The following is a 20,457-nucleotide window of genomic DNA, read 5'->3' on the forward strand; positions in this document are numbered from 1 at the left end:
CCGGCGGCAACTCAGTGTTGTTATGGGCCTATATAAGAGCTTGAAGGACAGGGTAGATGCCCTCAAAGGATTTAAACTGAGGGGCCCATCAAGCTCTCAGCTGCCCACATCAATGCCAGAGCTTGCACTGGTCCCAGAAGAACTAGTTGTTGTCGGAGACTCTATTGTAAGGGAAACTGAGAACATAGGTGCAAAAAGGATAGATGGAACAGGACTACGGTATATCTGCCAGGGGACAAAGTGTCATGAAGTTGTAGAGCAGATATCATCTTTTAAGGGCACAAAAGATGATATTGTTGTACAAGTTGGCACTAATGATATTAAGAGTAGGAAACTGCTGGAATTACTTAACAAGTATAGGTCAATGTTGAAAAAAAGCCATGAGTTAGGGCTGAATTTGAAAGTGTCTGCAATTCTGCCCAGACACAATAGGGAGTATATAATGAAAGCCTTGTCGATCAATTGGGCCCTGGAGTGATTGTGCAAGGCTCAAGGGGTAGAATTTTTCTCAGCCTAGTCTGTGAACAGGAGAGACTGCTTCTACAGGGATGGGATACAATTAAATAGAAAGGGTGCAAGGATATTTGCTGATGCTATCAAGGCAGTGTTAGGCGTGTTGAAGAACTGCTAGTTTGGAGGGATACAGAGAGTAAAAGTTAACAGTGGCTGCAGTTAGAGGCAAAAGTGATTCTTTCACTGCTTCTATTAGAATAAGCAGCAGCTTGGAAAGCAAGGTGCAGGGGATTCCAGAGAATGCTGGGAGTTATTGCGGAACAAGTAAATACATGGGATGTTTTAGGGTAGCTAAGAATAGAAACAGGTGCATGTATACTTGCGTGTACACCAAAGCAAGGAGTTTGGTAAACAAATTTGATGAATTTGAAGTGTTGGTGGTGAAACATCAAAAGCAGATATTGTTGGGATGACAGAAATGAAGTGTCACACAGATATAAGGAATGCAGAAATGGAATTTGGGGAGTACAATGTGTACAGAATAGGAAGGAGAAGTCGTTATGCTATTGGTTAAGAAACACAATACATGGAAGTATAGTCAGACCTCATATAACGTGTTTACACTACATGAATTTGAACACACACGATAGGAATTTGATCACACAAATATAGGAATTTGATCACACACGATTTATAAATAGGGGAATGATATCGTATATAACACGAACTGAATTCGCTTACATACGATTTGCCTTTGTGTTTACAAGAAATGGCAGTCGGATGCAGAATCACCCCAACTAAACACAACACGATAGGAATGAAGAGAAGATTATGAAAATGTATTTATGTTTTTTATTCAGTGAAGGGGAAACACATTTCACCCTAATAACGTAAAATTCCGGCTATCGGTATTATCGCAAATGCAATTATATCGAGTTTACTACCCGTTTATAACTGATTCCACTAGCAGGAACACAACTGGAAATTGTTTTTATTGTTTTATGGTAGTAACCCCCAGAAATGTGATTTAGTAAAATGTGAGCTAGTGAGGTGTTAACAGACTTGTCTCTGCTTTTACTCTGTTGTTTATTCAGTTGCTACACACACACACACAGCTTTGTTTATGTGTATCAAGCGTGCCTCCTCATTTTGTAATTGGGCTTTATTCCCTAAAAATGAGTAAAATACTTAAAAGGTGTGAAAAGGAAGCGTTCTGGTGAAGACACTACAGATTCAGAGAGAAAAAGAAAAGCAATATCGATAAACAGAGGCGGACCGGATCAAAAATTCGTACCCAGGAAAATTTATAGTGGCCTTATACTACGGTTTATAGCCAAAATCACACTGGCCTCCGGCCCACCGGGGTTTCCCTGGTAAGGCTTATGGCCAGTCGATAGCTGAAAAAATATGAAACTGTGAAACGCTTTGAGCGAAATGAAATACCATGTGATATTGCACGTACTACAGACCTAAATGAGGCAACGCCGAGAATTACAAAGAATGCAGAGAAAATAAAAACAACTTTCATAGCAGGAACAACTCAAAGTGTAATTAAAATTCAATAGATTAAGACACAAAGAATTGGAAGAGATGGAACAGCTGTCATCTGTTCAGATAGAAGGTCAAACAAAGGAAAAGTTTTCTTATGATAAAAGCATTAGCATTTAGCATTAGTATGATGCAAGAAAGCAAGCTTATGCAGCATCAGCCAAAAAAAAAAAAAAAATAAATAAATAAATAAAACCACTTCCACTTCACCCCTCCGTTTGTTCGAAATATCTGTCCAACTGAGCCTTAAATTTATTTAGGCTATCAACTTCCACGACAAGGGATGGAAGTCTGTTCCACCAACCAACTACCCGCTGGCTAAAGGCAAATTTCCGCACGTCTATCCTACATCTGTCTGTGTGACGTGGTGTCACACAGATATAAGGAATGCAGAACTGGAATTTGGGGAGTACAATGTGTATAGAAAGGATAGACAGGACAGGAGGGGAGGAGGGGTTATGCTATTAGTTAAAAAACACATAAAATCCAAGGAAGTGAAGCCAGTCGACATTGATGGACAGGGCAGTGTCGAGTCAGTTTGGTGTGACATAAGCATAGGTAAATCAAAATTGAGAGTAGGAGTGTGCTATAGGCCTAATGACTCTGATGAGTATAATAAGATACTGTACAGGGAAATAGAATGGGCCAGTAAATCAGAGAGTCTTATAATGGGGGATTTTAATTTCCCAGATACTGACTGGAATTTGTGGGTTGGTCACTCACACTAGCAAAGCTTTTGTGGATTTATTGCATAATTGTTAGGGAGGCAATTAGATGAAGTAATACCTTTGATTGATTATCAGTAGTGATTCTTCATGCATTAAGAATCTGCAGATAAAGGAACCACTAGGTGGCAGTGATAACTGTGTGCTGAAATGTTAAACATTCATATATAGTGCATTTCAAACCACACGCATAGCTACACAATACAGTGCACCCTGCTTTACGATATTAATTTGTTACCATTGTATCATGAAAATATCGTAATGTGAATCCATTAACACACTGTTTTTGGTAATTCATTCCACGACCTCGGAAGTTCAAATTTTCGCTATATAACTTGCTAAAAGGTCGTTTTACAGTGTAATTTGTATTAGTTACCAATTCAAATCATTAAACACACTATACTTTCATCGTTATCATATGTTCTGTTATAAGAACCAAGCACATTTCTGGAAATCACGACCATAAAACAATAAAAACAATTTGCGCTTTCTGGTTTATTGTGCTTTTCTGTTAACTGCAAGCAATTAAAAATGGGTAGTAAACTCGATGTTATTCCATTCGCGAAAAATATCGGTAGCTGGAATTGTGTGGTTTTTTCACCTTATTATGGTGAAATGTGTTTGCCTTTAAAGAAATCTTTAATCGTATAAAAAACAAATAAATTTTCAGACTCTTCTCTTCATTCCTATTTTTTTTTAAGCTTCATAAACTTGTTACTCCGCACAAATCATGGTAGCTGCAATTTGTGCATTCTGTTAAAATGAAAAAAATGCTTATGCATGCTATTGAAATTTATAAAGAAAAGAGAAGATTATCTTGGAAATAAATGCCTCTTAAAGCATTTTTGAAGAAGATGCTCCTTGTGCAACAAACCAACAAGTGCCGAGCCAATAATGAGTGATCAACGAGTGTGCATTTAGTCAATGAAGAATAAACATTTTTTAACATTTCATAAATAATATTTATGAAATATTAACATTTCATAAGTAAGTCATAAATAATTTCTCTATTATTATAATTTGCTTGATTTGCTTGAGTTACGTTTTCATTTCTTTAGTTAAATCAATCATTGTTTAAACTTCAACTAATTAGTTAACTAATTTCATTCTTGATAACATAACCCCTATTTTTAACATTATGTCTATGGGATAAAAATTCCCATTTTACGAGTTTTCGCTTCACGAGCGCACACTAGGAACGAATTAACTCGCAAAGCTGAGAACTACCTGTAATTTATTTTATTTTGTGGCATCCCTACTCAATTTTCCACCTGTTAGATCCGATTCTCTCTGTGTATATATATATATATATATATATATATATATGCACACACACCTTTCCCTCCTAGTGATATTTATTCGAGCCAATGGGACAAGAGGATGGGGCAATTACATCACTTATTTGGGCCAATGAAGAGGGCAGGGCAATTATGTCACTACAAATGTGCAAGTAAATAATTACATTGTTGTCTTCCGTTGAAAGACAACTGCTTCCATCATACACCAACCTCGTGCATGTGCTTCACTATCTAATACATGAGCATGCCCGGCATCATTTGATGATACATTGTAATGTCAGCTGATAACGGGATCCGATATAGTTTGTACATTTGTAAATAGTTTAGTATTTTGTAAATATTTTAGTATTTTGAAAATATTTTAAATATTTGTATAGTGTGTAAATATTTTAGTCCTGCTCTTTCAAATGCAACAATATTCCTCATGCATTTTGGATCCTGAAGCAAAAGGCTTTCTTAAGTGATTTCATAAGTTTTCCTATGTAAATGCAGGTAAATAATTACATAGTGATATTTATTCCACTTTGAGAATGCTGCGTGGTGGCGTAGCCAATGGGAGAAGCAGGTTACATGATTAAAGTGGGCGGGACAATTACTACAAATGCACAGGTAAATGGTAAGGCCACACCTTGAGTACTGTATACGGGTCTGGAGGCCTCATTTCAAGAAGGATATAGAGCTGCTGGAATGAGTACAGAGAAGGGCAACAAGATTAGTGAATGGAACAAAGGGTTGCTCTTATGAAGAAAGGCTTACGTTTTGCAAATTACAGTGTCTGGAGACTAGGCACCGGTGAGGTGATCTGATAGAGGTGTATAAAGCCTAATGGTTTGAGCATGCTCAATGCCGATGCGATTCTTCCTCAGAATAATCACCTGAGAGGGCATAAATTCAAATTGAGGAAAGACAGATGTAGATGTGCGGAAATTTGCCTTTAGCCAGTGGGTAGTTGGTTGGTGGAGCAGACTTCCATCCCTTGTGGAAGTTGATAGCCTAAATAAATTTAAGGCTCAGCTGGACAGGTGAAATGGGAGTGGGTTGTTTTTTTTTTTTTTTTGGCTAATGCTGCATAAGCTTGCTTTCTTGCATCATATGCCTCTACTAATGCTAATGCTAAATGATTACATAGGTCATTTCATAATTAGATATCGATCAGCTCGTTTCAACAGGTGTGTCTTTTACATAGAAAAGATTTGACTTACTCCATCTTTCCTCTACATTTTATGTAGAAAAGCATGCATGGAGTTGGTAAGAGTGAGCAGGGGTGAAGCCTCCTAGTCTAATATTAAAAAAATATGTTATACAATAGTTATATGATATATATATATATATATACAAAAGTTAACAGGCGCCTCCGTAGCCAGGTGGGCAGGATTGGCGGTGCGTAGCACACACTTCTTGATTAGACCGGGGTTCGAGCTCGTGACCACCAAATACGGAGGATGCGGAAAGGTCAGGGAATGACCACGGCATATCCCCGGAGCAATATGGCCTTAGTTGCTAATGCTCCTAAAAACCAAATAACAACAATAAAAGTTAACCATAACGTAATATTGTATATAATGAAACTTATCTTTTATAATGTGAGGTTTTTGTATTTTTTTTTATTTTGGAATTGTAAATAGAATGATCAGTTGTCATATGTAAATACTATCATTGTGGTTTTGGAACAATAATAAGAATGTACAGGGGGTCCCCAGTATCCGAGTCCCTGCAATTACAGGAATTGATTTTTTAATCCGATAATAAGCAATGAAAATAACGTGGAGGATTTTCGGAAAAGTTTTAATATTCTGAACAGTATAAAAATGATTGGAGAAGTTTGGCAAGAAATTGTATAGATCGATGAATAACTCATGGAAGCAGTTATACCCTGACGCTGTTTTTGAATATGAAGAATATAATGTGACCGGGTTACAAAAAGAAATTGTAAGTCTTGCAAAAGAAGTGGGATTCCACAAAGTTGTTGATGAATTGTTCAAGCACAATTTTTTGAATCAAGCTCAAAACCACTCAATGAGGAGCTAGCAGAATTAGACCAACTACCCATAGAAGAGAAAGCCAAAAATGATGACACGATGGAAGCACCAAAGGATAAAGATTTAAAAATTAAAGAATTAAAGGAAGCCCTTGAGAAAATTGACCAAGCACTTGAATATTTTTGTGAGAACAACCCTCTACATCAGAGGTTCCCAAACTTTCTCGGTTCACGGCACCCTTAGCGTCCCAGTAATTTTTTCACGGCACCCCTAGGCCAAAATAACACAGTGGTTTTCAACTTTTTAATATATATACCTATATAATATTTTTTTTCTTATATAGAGGTGCTAAATAAAGATCAATTATAGATCACCACAAAATTAAAATGATACGGTACAATGGATACCGTACATCTTTTTATAATGAAATAAATATCCAAATTAAAAAAAATAATAATAATAATAGCTTCAAGTAACTTAAACCCAAATTACACGGCACCCCTAGAATGTTGTTGCGGCACCCTAGTGTGCTGCAGCACCCCAGTTGAAAACCACTGCTCTAAAAGTTAAGCACGAAGTTAAAGGCATAAACAAAGGCTACAACACAATTTTATCTGAAAAAATACGGCAAAAAAAAAAACCAAAAAAAACTTCTGGAATCATTCTTTCTTCGTAAAATTAAAAATAGTGTAACTTCAATCAATTTTACTTAACCTCAACATTGTTCAACATATAATAAAAAATGTCTAATAAAATAATTGTCTCATTTTTAAGTTCATTCCATCCATTTTTTAATAATTACATAATACACATTAGGAAAATGTGGTCCCAGTTTTACGTGGATTTTTCTAGAACCAATTATCCTTGGATAATGAGGATCCCCTGTACCTTTTATAATGAAATAAATATATAAATTTAAAAAATATACGTTTAAGTAACTTCCCAAATTATGTGGCACCCCGGATGAAAACCACTGCACTACACCATTGTTATTATGCTTATCGTTTTGCATTTGTCTGATTACATTATATTTCCTGCCACTTGAAACTGAAAAACCACTACAAGAACACACAAAGAAAAAAACCTGGAAAGGTTAGCTTTTCCTAGATTTCTTGCACATTTGTTCTTACACATACTGTACAAGAATCTCGCCAAAACTACTGGTTTTCCAACTGCAGATTTGAGATAATTTTGTTTTATATTTGTATACCAGAATTTTACAATCCATGCTTTTATTTTATTATTATTTATTTGTTTTATTTTTACATACAGCATTTCCGGCTTATAAGACGTGGTTTTTTGTTTGCGAAGACATACTCGGAAAATCACTCTGCGTCTTATATGGTCAATGTCAGATTAGGCCTAAAGACTACCAGCAATGCATTTTCGATGATGCAGTGCCAGTAAACTGAGATCTGAAAACTTCCCTTTGAAATTAACACCAATTTTACTTCAGATTTATCTGTTGAAATATATTTTTAACAATTATCAGTGGTTACAATCTATGGCAACAATACATACCAGTAATTTTTTTTCGTGAAAAATTTGCTGAATATAGGAATCTCACAATCAGACGTAAGTAAAAACTTGTTTCATTTTCCCATATGTTTGCTTCCTCTATAATATGATCTCGCACTTTTATGGTATTCCTCTATGATCTCACGCTTTTATGTTATGGTGGGCTAATTAGACTGGGTCAGGATTTTTCAATTCCAACCGTCTTTAACAAAGTGAAAGTGACACCTGTATTTGTCTAAGGGTGAGTAAGAATTTCTGTTACGTTACTTCTGTCAGCTTTTTTCAGAAACAAACATTTCATTATTGGTTGAACATTTACCCAAGCGTATACCATTATTTTGAGAAAAATATATTACCATATTTAATTTTATTATTATTATTTTCTTTATCAATAATTTTTTTTATAAATTTCAGAACACCCTGTTATGATGGAGTTGTTGAGAAGGCATTGCTACACAATTGCCTTTAAATTACAAGTAATAAAATTTGTAAAGCAATATGGGAACAGTGCTGCTGAAAGACATTTTGGATCACCTCCTACCGAGAAAACGGTACGTGACTGGCAAAAGCAAGAGGAGAAACTTCGACAAGCAATAAAGTCAAAACACAACCTTCGCAAGCAAAACGCAAGATGGGAGGAACTGGAGAATGAGATGAAGACGTGGGTTACAGATCAGAGGAGCCAAGGTATTGTGGTAACGACTAAAAATATCATTTCTGAAGCTAAATTGAGGGCAGCTGCAAGAGGGCATGATGACTTTACAGGTGCTATAGATTTATGAAGAGACACAGATTAGCGATGCAAACAAGAACAAAAATAGCACAGAAAATGCCTGAGGAGTACAAAAACAAAATGATTGATTTTCACTGGTATATTATCAATGTCAGAAAATAAAATGACTTTGAACTTAGTCAAATTGCAAATATGGATGAAGTTCCATTGACATTTGACGTTCCCTCTAATAAGACAGTTGATTTTAAGGATGCTAAATCTGTGACCATTAAAACTCCTAGCAATGAGAAATCCCATTTTACAGCAGTGCTGGCATGTTGTGCTGATGGTACCAAGTTATCACCATTACTAATATTTAAAAGGAAAACAATGCCGAAAGAAAGCATTCCAGCAGGAGTTCTTATTCAAGTTCACCCCAAAGGATGGATGGATAAGCATGCCGTGAGGTTTTGGCTGGAAAAGGTGTGGTCACACCGTCCTGGTTGACTTCGCAAGAAGCCGTCGCTTCTCGTATGGGATCAGTTCCGGTCTCACCTAACTAATTGTACTAAGATAAGATTAAAAAGTTTAAACACGCAAATGGCTGTAATTCCTGGAGGGTTAACGGGTCAATTGCAACCCCTGGATGTATCGATAAATAAGCCTTTCAACGACTACATGTGTGAAGAATGGAATAAATGGATGATGCTCCCACAGCATGAACTAACATCAACAGGGCGCATCAAAAAACCTACCATTGTACAGGTTTGCCAGTGGGTCAAAAATGCTTGGAATGAAAAATGGAAACAATAGTACGATCATTTAAGAAGTGTGGCATAACCAATGCTCTTGACGGCACGGAAGACGATCTTTTGTATGAGGAAACAGATTCATCTGACTCAGAGATTGCTCATAACGTGGACGATGGTGACATTGAATATCTTGAATATTATGATGATTTCATTAAGAACAAATAAATATTTTTAAAAATTTCTTGTGTTTTATGAATTGAATAAAAACTCTATGCTGTAAGTCCATTTAATAAAAAAATAATAAATGTAACTCCATTTAATTTATTTTTAATACCTACCCCCTGATTACATCCCGTATTACGCCATGTCACAATATTTGTTTACATCAGTTGGTAAAAGATCGCTTCTTAGTTTCACCGTAAACAGTATCGAAGGATAATAGAAGGGTTATTATTTTGTCCAAAATATGTGGCCAAAACTAGGGTGCGTCTTGTATGCCCGTGCGTCTTATAAGCGGAAATACGGTATACACAGTTGCAACCAGCCTCCTTAAACAAAATAACAACAATTATTTATCCCTCCTTCCATAGATTATACAGATAGGACTAGCAGGCATATAAGGATTGCCAAATATTTTTAAAGGCTCTAAAATTAAGACAAAAGAGAGGGCACTAGGCCAATAGTAAATGTATCATTATGGGGTCCCCAAGTTTGCACTCAGTAAATCTGCCCTGCCAGTGGTGCAGAGGGATATGTTTACCTTCCCTCAAAATGGCACATTTCTTTAACACCATATATACCAGGGGCTACCAAATTAATTCTTACCAATCACTATTAGGAAATACATAACTCATCACAGTCCAGATCCCTTTTATGTCATAAAATTCCTAAAAATCAGGTAAATGACTTTTTTTTTTCCCATTTATAAGAGAACACAAAAATTATTGTATAATTTTTCCTACACGGGGAGGAAGTCAAATGGTTAGTTTATTTTATTTTACTTTCTTGTTTATTTATTTTTATTCAATAATTATTTTTATTTTTTCCTGGTGTAGGAAAATGCTTCAGGCTTACTTGTTCTATATGATTAACACTAAAATATTAATACTGAAAAAGTATTAAACATTCAACATGATACGATAACTGTTTTTAAATTGTCACATTAAGTGATTTACAAAAAAACAACTAAAATAATTACATTATGCACAAATTACCGACTTGGGGGCAGATCACTTTCAGTCGATGAAAAACTATTTGTGCCAATTACTCACCCCTAATATATATATATACAGTGCTATGCATGAACACTTCGCCACCTCTCTATAATGTTCACATTTCTAAATAATACTTAGATTTTTCCTGGATTGTTTTCATAACAATCTGAAGATTACTGTAGTTGTTAAACAGTAATTTAAACTGTTACTTATTTTAACCTTTATTATTAGCATTAGTAGAGGCATATGATGCAAGAAAGCAAGCTTATGCAGCATCAGCCAGAAAGAAAAAAAAAAAAAAAAAAAAAAAACACTTCCACTTCACCTCCCCCCCCCCCGTTTCGTTCGAAATACCTGTCCAGCTGAGCCTTAAATTTATTTAGACTAACAACTTCCACAACAAGGGATGGAAGTCTGTTCCACCAACCTAATGCTGATGCTAACCAACTACTCGCTGGCTAAAGGCAAATTTCCGCACATCTATCCTACATCTGTCTTTCCTCAATTTGAATTTATGCCTTCTCAGATGATTATTCTGAGCAAGAGGCAGAATCCCATCAGCATTGAGCTGATGAGATGCTCAAACCATTCAAGACTTTATACACCTCTATCAGATCACCTCGCCGGTGCCTAGTCTCCAGACACCGTAATTTGCAAAACTTAAGCCTTTCTTCGCAAGAGCAACCCTTTGTTCCATTCACTAACCTTGTTGCCCTTCTCTGTACTCATTCCAGCAGCTCTAATCCTTCTTGAAATGAGGTCTCCAGACCTGTATACAGTACTCTCAAGGTGTGGCCTGACCATTGCCTTATACAAGGGAATAATCACCTCCTTATCCCTGCTAGAAAAATTCCTGTATATCATTGATAAGACACCATGAGCTACTCTTGCAGCCCATCTGCACTGCTCAGAAAACTTCATATCTGCCTGTACAATTACCCTCTGGTTCTTTTCATTCTCTACTACTCAGTGTAGTACCACAGAGTTAATACATTGCTCTGGGGTTGCTGTTTCCCATATGTAGTACTTTACATTTGTCAATGTTCAACTTCATTTGCCACCTCTCAGCCCATCTGCTCAACCTTTCCAGATCCTTTTGCAGCAGCATAGCGTCAGTAGTGTCCTTAACAACCCTGCCAACTTTTGTATCATCTGCAAACTTGGACATTAAGCTTGATATACCATCATCAATATTATTTATAAATACAGAAAACAATAATGGACCCAACACTGAAAACTGAGGGACTCCACTGATAACATTAGTCCACGATGAGCAGTGTCCATTGATTACCACTCTCTGTTTCTATAAGACTCTCTTGTCTTATATTCGCTAAACAGGCCATAAATGCTGAAAGTGAAAATACATATCTTGTTCCACCACCTTGTACTTATTTTATGTCAACCTTTTCATTTTTATTTTTTTTAAATGAAAAATTAAATTTACTGTCCCCCCCCATATATTTTAGTGGGTAATTATTGTTATTCCCATAACACCCTATTTTCTATGCAAACTAAGTCTTGCTGCAGTTCTGCCAAATGTGGTGCTCTTCAGGAATGTACTATCTGCGAAGATGGCGAGGGATTCTTGTATTTCTTTGGCACCTTACCGAAGGACAATGCTAAATCAAAATCAGCTTTGTCACAGACAAATAGTAACACTGCAACTATCTAATACAGGATAAAACTTACACTCTGATATAAAATATATTGTTTCACATGTTCCACATATTTTATGCAAGACAAACTTGGCACTCCCGACAATCAATTCATTAACTAAAAGCAAAAAACCAATTCAAGCAAAAATTCAGAATTAAACAAAGTAGCTGTCTTTTAACCTCCAGCCCTTTTGTGGAAAAAAAATGGGGGGGGGGGGGGACTATATTAGCATGGTGAGCAGAAGGGGTCAAAATGACTGCAGTTCTGTTCATAAATACGGGCAGAACCTGTAGCTGTGAATAACATTGGTAATATAAATAAGCAAAACAATTTTCTTTGTTAATGAAGACTAATTTCATTTGCCTCAATCATTTTTTCAAATGCACATATTTTAGTCATTTCCTAATTTCTGTTCAAGGACTAATTTCTACAATCAACCTAACATTTCAAACTATTTACAGGTATTTACCTCTTTCTTGGACCTCCTCTTCAACATCTTTCTTTTGCAATTTCTCTAAAAGAGGTTTAAGTGCTGGTGCAATAGTCAAGTGCAAGCGTGTTGTAGGACTATCAGAACTAGGTCGCTGAATAGAATTTAAAGGCCTTTGGAGTTTGGGAGGATTGTAAGTATATACCTAGACAAAAACAGGCAAGCTTATTAATCATAACTACTAATATGAATACTTCGCAAATTCATAATCCAAGACAGTATACTCATCTGACTAATACTGTTCTAAAACTAATTAAAACACAACTTTTAACAAATAAACAAATAGCTTTTTAATTTAGGTAACACTTCTAACAAATTGGATTAATTCGTGAAAGAATGGTATTTTCTGAATTAATTCCAGTTAATAAATAGTAGATATTTCCCACAAAAAATTTTTTTTGCAAAATTATGCATTCCTGGAGCTTTAAACTGTAACTGCAGGAACTATCATTATCATATCAATTAAGAGAGCAAGGAGAGACATTGTATAAAGAGAAGGCTACATAAAGATACACATGGTTGGTTCATCAACCCCAGGGGCTCACATCTGGTGAGTATGGGCCTGGCACACCCAGGGTCCTGAGCTGGATATCATTCTTCTTCTCTTTCTTGGTTCCTCTCTCTCTCTCTCTCTCTCTCTCTCTCTCTCTCTCTCTCTCTCTCTCTCTCTCGGTAATTCAGAAATTTTCTTTTGGCTGGTGCAGCATAAGCCTCAGGCTTCCTTGCACCATATGGCTAATAATAATAATTTCAGTACTAAATTAATGGACAATCAGCAGTAAGGCATGAAATAGCTAAAGCATCACACTGCAGTTACCCACTTCTTGATGAGAGTTGAGTAAGACCCACAATCACAGCATTGCTTTTAGTTTTGAAAGAGTAACGAAGTTGATATCTGGTGATGTTATTCAATTAAAAACAATATTAATTTTAGGCAGACTAAGAGATAATGGTTTCATCCACAAAGTGATCATAAATATGGAAACGTCATCTTATGGAAGCTATGTGGAAACAACTGTCCCTGCTCCCAATAGTGATTTGCAAGACAGAAGAGCAGAATGCAGAGAAGTATCCAGTTCAGTAAATTAGTATTAGAAGATAATGAAAGGAAACAAATTAATACAGGATAAGCCAAAAAATAAATTAAATTAAATAAATACATATATAAAGAACACTTCCCACATCACATGCACTGTAATAATCTGTCTAATTCCTCCTTAAATTCATTCAAACTACCCACATCCACACCAAATTAACGATTTTTTTTCTAACAATCAATTAACCTCTGCAATCTATCTGCAACCATCCTTTCTCAATTTAAACTTATTCTCCTTATGTGCATCATCTGTGAAAGTATAAAGATGCCATCAACATTCAGCTTACTCAATCCATTCAACACCTTGCAACACTTCAATCAAATCTCCTCACAGGTGCCCAGTTTCCAGATTTACAGAACTGAAGTTTTTCTTGGAGAAGAGGACTTTCCTGTTTGCCTCACTAGTCTTCTTTCTCTTCTATGCAGCCATTCCAACAGATCCACATCCTTCCTAAAATGAAGCTTCCAGTATGCATTACTCAAGGTGTTGCCTTAATATTTCTTTATACAAGAGAATAATCATATACTTCTCTCTGGGATAAAAATCCTGTATCATTGACAAATCACCATAATCAGAGAACTTCATATCTGACTGCACGATTATCCCCAATCTTTTTTCTGTTAGTAACATTAATATATATGCATAATCCTTCTGTTGTCTTTACCATGTCAGTCCAATTTGTCATGTAGCAACCTGACTTCCGCTGGGTGAGATTTTGATGAAATTTTATATTTAGCCCTTTTAGAAAGACTTCTCAGGACATTCCAAATTTCATTTAAATTGGACAAACAGATATCCACAATTATTTATTCATTCTTATTATAATTTTTTTTTTTCTGATGGCTTTTCATGAAATTTTATACTTAGCTGTTTGAAAGACATGTAGAGTAACCCCAAACAACAATTATTCCTTTTTCCATATCTCTGTTTATGTAATAATGACTCTCAGCGGATGAATTTTTATTCAATTTTACATTTTACTCTTTTAGAGAGATTTTCCAAATTTCACTCAAACTGAACCAAAAGGAATCCATCAATTATTATTCTTCTTTTCATAAATAAATAAATCTTTTTTGTGAAGTACAGGATAATTGGTTCTAGAAAATTCCACTGAAAACAGGGACCAAATTTTCATAATGATTATTATTTTAATAAATGAAACTAGGCATAATATTTTAAGAGTTTAAAATTCTATATAATATCAGTGTAGATACACTGATATCACAGACAACTATTAAAGATAAACTATGGTAGTAGTGTGAAAGGCATCATTTCATTTGTATCTTATATTGTGCTTATCTTTCACAACGAGTTTCTCATGTACTGCACTACCTCGAATACGTAATGCTTCACTAATAGAGAAGACCATCGTTGCTTATTCTCAGTGGGCACCACCACCCAAATGGAACCGTTTCAAAGCTAGTTGGCTTTTCATCGGTGGGTGGACAGGTGTGCTGGTATCGCAAGTGAAGCGTTTCTTATTCAAGGTAGTGCAATACATGGGCAGCTAATTGTGAAGGATAAGTAGATATGATGTATTTACAGTTTTAAACCAATATTATATAGTAATGGTTATTATATACTTGTACATAGTAAAAAATGGATGAAGGAACTGAAAAATAGGAAAATTATTTTATTAGGCATTTATTATAAAAGAAGATAGTTCTCACAAAAAAAATGTTCAATTGCTTGGTCAATTTTCTCAAGGGAAAAAGCTTTAATTCTTTAATTTTCAAATCCTTGTAACTGTGGGGGATAGGATGAATACTTGGATACTGGGGAACCCCCATACAAACTTACAACACAATATCCCACCATGGTGACGAACGCCAGGGGTTCACAAGCTTCAGAAAAAACAGAATAAAAACGGCATACAAATAAAAAACAGGATACAAAATACAGCATACATTCAAAAAAGATACAATTACAGCATACAAATAGAAAACTGAATATAAATATAGAAAGACAGAATACAGCTTAGCGATGACAGATTTGAACTAGGGATGGAAGCATCGTGATCCTCTTTTAGTGGATCAGGGATCAAGGGCTTCGATAAAGTTGTATCTGTCCTTCGTGTTGCTTATTAACCTGTCAAAGTTGGTGTTTACACAGTTCAGGGCAGCTAGCATCTGCTTGAGGAGGAATCTGTCAGCGAGTGAAAGCCTATTGTGGTGAGCCACAAGTGCAGGTGACGATCTTAGGCTTGGCTGTGGGATCGTTCAAGAGCGAGCATTCCAAATATTGGGAGACGATATCTGGCCTGTGAAGAGTTTAGCTGTGAAGACGAGCCTCTTTTCCATGATCAGGCTTCACCCTCGGGATGTCGATTGCTTGTGCCATCATAATAGTTGGTATCAGAGGGAGGCAGACGAAGCTTGCTATTGGCCCATTTCAATGAACAGTATTCAGCATGTACACGCGCTTAAGGTTTGTAGGCATGACTGAGGCCCATATTTCTGCACACAGAGAATGGCAGGGTAGATCATGGAGGTGATGAACTTTTTAACAGTGAGGGGATGTCGGATGTAACGGCTGCTGCTTTGAGATCCACCATAGACAAGAAAATTTGGACTTGATTTTGTCGATCTGGTTGACAAAGGACATCTTGTGATCGAACAGAATGCCAAGGTCTGTGTGCGAGGGTACGTTTGGTATTGGTACCCCTCCGATTAATACGTTGAGTAGTTCTGGAACAGATTTAAGGAAGAATATAACCTGAGCAGATTTCTGTGGGTTGAATTTTAGATTGAAGTCTCCCATGTACAATTCAAGATCCTTAAGTTGGGAATTAATCCTGTTGATGAGCTGAATGCAGTTGTCGCCAGGGTTAATTTGCATCAGCAATTGGAGGTCATCAGTATAGAATAAGAGACTGTTCATGGAGGCAATAATGGGCACGATGGTAGCTGTGAACAGGACACCAGATAGGACACCCCGGTACTCCATTATGAAATACTCCAGCAGTAATGTCACAGGACAGGGAATGTTGTTCCCAATGGAAAATAAGTGTTCTATGACAGAGCAGAGATTCTAAAAAGCACAGCATATCACCTCAAATATGAAATTTCTCCTTAGGTAGAAGGAGCAAGGCCAGGATCGACATGGCATCAAAGTCTGCACTTATGTCGAGATATATAGTTGCCAGCTCAGCTCTTTGTTTGAATGCTGAGAGAGAATGCATTCTGTGGTGGCTGCTAAGTTAGTAATTGACGATTTTCCTGGGATGGAGTAGTGGATTTCAGGTGGTTTCGTTTGGAGGATTTGGTGAGTAATTGTGGGTTGCAAAACCTTTTCAAGAGTTTTTAACAGACTGGAAGCAATTGAGATGGGTCTGAACTGGCTGATGTTTGTTGCAAATTGGTATTTAGGGATAGGGTATACTCTGTATTTATTCCATTGGGCTGGAAAGTAGTGCTCATTGAGGCAATTGTTGTAGATCAAGAGAAGAGGGTCTATGATGAATGTGCTCAAGCATTTGACCCTGCATATCTTATATATCAGATAGGTTCTATATACCATATATCCATATGTTAAATGCTAAAGATATTGAATATTATGTTTATTGACATATGTTGATTGGAGGAATCAATGGGCAATGTTGCAGATGCACAGAAACAAGATTTTCTCATAAAAGATGTTGCAGTTGGCCTCTTTTTTTGTTGTTGTTATAAATCACAAATTATTACTATTTGCTACTGTGTCTGAAATGTAATGCAATGCACTACACACATAATTCAACTTGTTCTCTACTACCTTAAAATATCATACTAGCTGTGTAGAATGATACCACACAGCATTATTCTGGGAATATTAATGCCCACATGCAGTATATTGCTGTTTTTAATGTTAAACTTAACTGAAACTTCTCAGCCAATCTGCCTAATTTTTCTATATCTTGTTGTAGTAGCATACACCTAGTTACTGTCACCCTTTATATCAGCTGATATGCCTTCATCAATTATGCAAGAGGGCACAGATTCAAATTGAGGAAAGTCAGTTGTAGAATAGATGTGCAGAAATTTGCTTTTAGCCAGCGGGTGGTTGATTGCTAGAACAAACTTCCATCTGTCATTACGGAAGTTGCCAGTTTAAATAAATTCCAGCAGAATTAGACAAACGTTTGGAGTGAATGGCTGTGTGAAGGAGGGTTTTTTTTTTTTTTTTTGCTGATGCTAAATAAGCTTGCTTTCTTGCATCATATGCCTCTACTAATGTTAACGTCATTAATAAATATTGAAAAGAATAATGAGCCTATTACTGAACCATGGGTAACTTTACTAAAATGTCAAAATTATTTTTTGCATCCACTTACTTTGTTACTGCATCATCACTTATCCCCCTTAAACAAATCGATGCTGTGATTTTTGTTTAATTGCATGCAAGTCAGGATGAATTAACATTAGTTCTTTGAACAGTGACTTCATTATTTCCCCTGGAACAGTAGCCACACAAGTGTGAACTTACTCACTTTACTGTTTATAACCCCCCCCCTTTTTTTGAACTGAAGAGATTTTCATACACTTCCAATCTCCACAGGGAACACCCCTGAATCCAAGAATGCTCTCCTAATGATTACTAAAGCTTTCCTACCTCTTTTTTTCTGCATTTTTTAATATAAATCCACTGACATCCCAGGTGCCTTTTAGCATTAGTAGAGGCATATGATGCAAGAAAGCAAGCTTATTCAGCATCGGCCAAAAAAAAAAAAAACACTACTCCCATTTCACCCCTCCGTTCGTTCGAAATACCTGTCCAGCTGAGCCTTAAATTTATTTAGGCTATCAACTTCAACAACAAGCGATGGGAGTCTATTCCACAAACCAACTGCCCGCTGGCTAAAGGCAAATTTCCGCACATCTATCCGACATCCGTCCTTCCTCAATTTGAATTTATGCCCTATCAGGTGATTATTCTGAGCAAGAGGAAGAATCCCATCGGTGAGCATGCTCAAGCCATTCAAAGCCTTATACACCTCTATCAGATCACCTCGCCGATGCCTAGCTTCCAGGCTCTGTAATTTGCAAAACTTAAGCCTTTCTTCGTAAGAGCAACCCTTTGTTCCATTCACTAATCTTGTTGCCCTTCTCTGTACTCGTTCGAGCAGCTCTACATCCTTCTTGAAATGAGGCCTCCAGACCTGTATACAGTACTCAAGGTGTGGCCTGACCAATGCCTTATACAAGTGAATAATCACATCCTTATCCCTGCTAGAAAAATTCCTGTATATCATTGACAAGACACCATGAGCTACTCTTGCAGCTCGTCTGCACTGCTCAGAGAACTTCATATCTGCCTGCACAATTACCCCCAGGTCCTTTTCATTCTCTACCACTGCCAGCGTAGTACCACAGAGTTGATACGTTGATCTGGGGTTACTGTTTCCCATATGTAGTACTTTACATTTGTCAATGTTAAACTTCATTTGCCACCTCTCAGCCCATCTGCTCAACCTTTCCAGATCCTGTTGCAGCAGCATAGTATCAGTAGTGTCCTTAACAACCCTGCCAACCTTGGTATCATCTGCAAACTTGGACATTAAGCCTGATACACCATCATCAATATCATTTATAAATACAGAAAACAACAATGGACCCAACACTGAACCCTGAAGAACTCCACTAATAACATTAGTCCACGTTGAGCAGTGTCCATTGATTACCACTCTCTGTCTTCTGCCACTCAACCATCCCTTTATCAATAGCAGCAATTTGCCTCCAATGCCACACTTCTCCAATTTGTGCAGCAGTCTTCCATGCGCAACAGTATCAAAAGCCTTTCTAAGATCCAAATATATAATATCAAAGTTATTCCCTGCATCCAGTTCTTTTGTGACTACATCATAGTATCCAATCAAATTGGTCAGACAAGACCTGCCCTTAACAAAACCATGCTGTGTCTGAGCTATAACTGAATTCTTGTCCAGATGATCCTGCAGTGCTTCTTTAACCAGTGCCTCCATTAATTTTCCTGGAACCGAAGTTAAACTAACAGGTCTGTAATTACTTGTGTCAGCCTTTGATCCTCCTTTGTGAATTGGGGTTACATTTGCACATCTCCAGTCCATGGGTACCTCCCCTGAGTCCAAAGAAGCTCTCATAATTATGGCTAGGGGTTTGCTTACTTCCTTTGCTGTCTCCTTTAATATAACTGGATAGATCCCATCCACCCCTGGTGCCTTTTTTATGTTTATCCTCAGCAATTTCTCCTCCACTTTCCCCTCAGTTATTAGAAAATAATCTAGCTCACTGCCAATGTTTACTTCACATACGACATTCCCCTTCCTGAATAACCTGAGCAGGATCCTCAACTGTTGAACCATCAACATCCAGTGGACCAATCTGATTCATCCCTTTCCGTCTTGAGTTTAAATAGGTAAAGAACTCTTTTCTGTTTTTCTTTGCGTCCTTTGCCAAGGATTTCTCATAATCTGCCTTTGCCTGCCTAATCTCCTTTGTGACTTGGTTACAGACCAACGTATATCTATCATAGGCTTCCATGTCACCCATTAATTTGTATGTATCCCATGCATTTTTCTTCTCTTCCATATGTCTCATTAGTTCATCTGACAACCATTTAGGCCTGAATCTTGAACAATATTTCTTGGTTGGTATGTAAAGCCTGGTAGCTTCCAAGATTAGTTCCTTGAATGATTCCCATTTTGAATTTGCTGTTGGTAACATCATCAGTTGGTCCCACTGTATAGAATTTAAATACTGTCTCAGACCATCATAGTCGCCTTTACGAAAGCAAAAACCCTTCCCTTTGCCTCTGATGGTAGTTACCTCCTTGAGTAAATCCCACTTCAGCACACTGTGATCACTGCCACCCAGTGGTTCCTTTATCTGCAGATTCCTAATGCATGAAGAATCACTACTGATAATCAGATCAAGAGTATTACTCCCTCTAGTTGCCTCCCGAACATGCTGGTGTAGAAAACAATCATCCAATAAATCCACAAAAGCCCTGCTAGTGTGTGAGTGACCAACCCACAAATTCCAGTCAATATCTGGGAAAT

At 36.9% G+C, this 20,457-nt stretch overlaps 1 protein-coding gene across 5 annotated transcripts in view; it reads right to left on the bottom strand.

Moving 5' to 3' along the window:
• The window catches only part of mora (cysteine and histidine rich domain containing protein), a 560,065-nt gene that overhangs the window by 251,256 nt on the left and 288,352 nt on the right, over nucleotides 1–20,457 (bottom strand). For all 5 annotated transcript variants that reach the window (XM_090370663.1, XM_090370664.1, XM_090370660.1 and 2 more), the window contains one exon: nucleotides 12,325–12,490. In XM_090370663.1, the coding sequence (XP_090226789.1) occupies nucleotides 12,325–12,490 (166 nt within the window). The remainder of the gene's footprint in view (nucleotides 1–12,324; nucleotides 12,491–20,457) is intronic.

The sequence above is a fragment of the Mastigoproctus giganteus genome, chromosome 3 (assembly GCF_048544385.1).
Source record: "Mastigoproctus giganteus isolate SK-2022 chromosome 3, ASM4854438v1, whole genome shotgun sequence".
NCBI lineage: Eukaryota > Metazoa > Arthropoda > Arachnida > Uropygi > Thelyphonidae > Mastigoproctus > Mastigoproctus giganteus.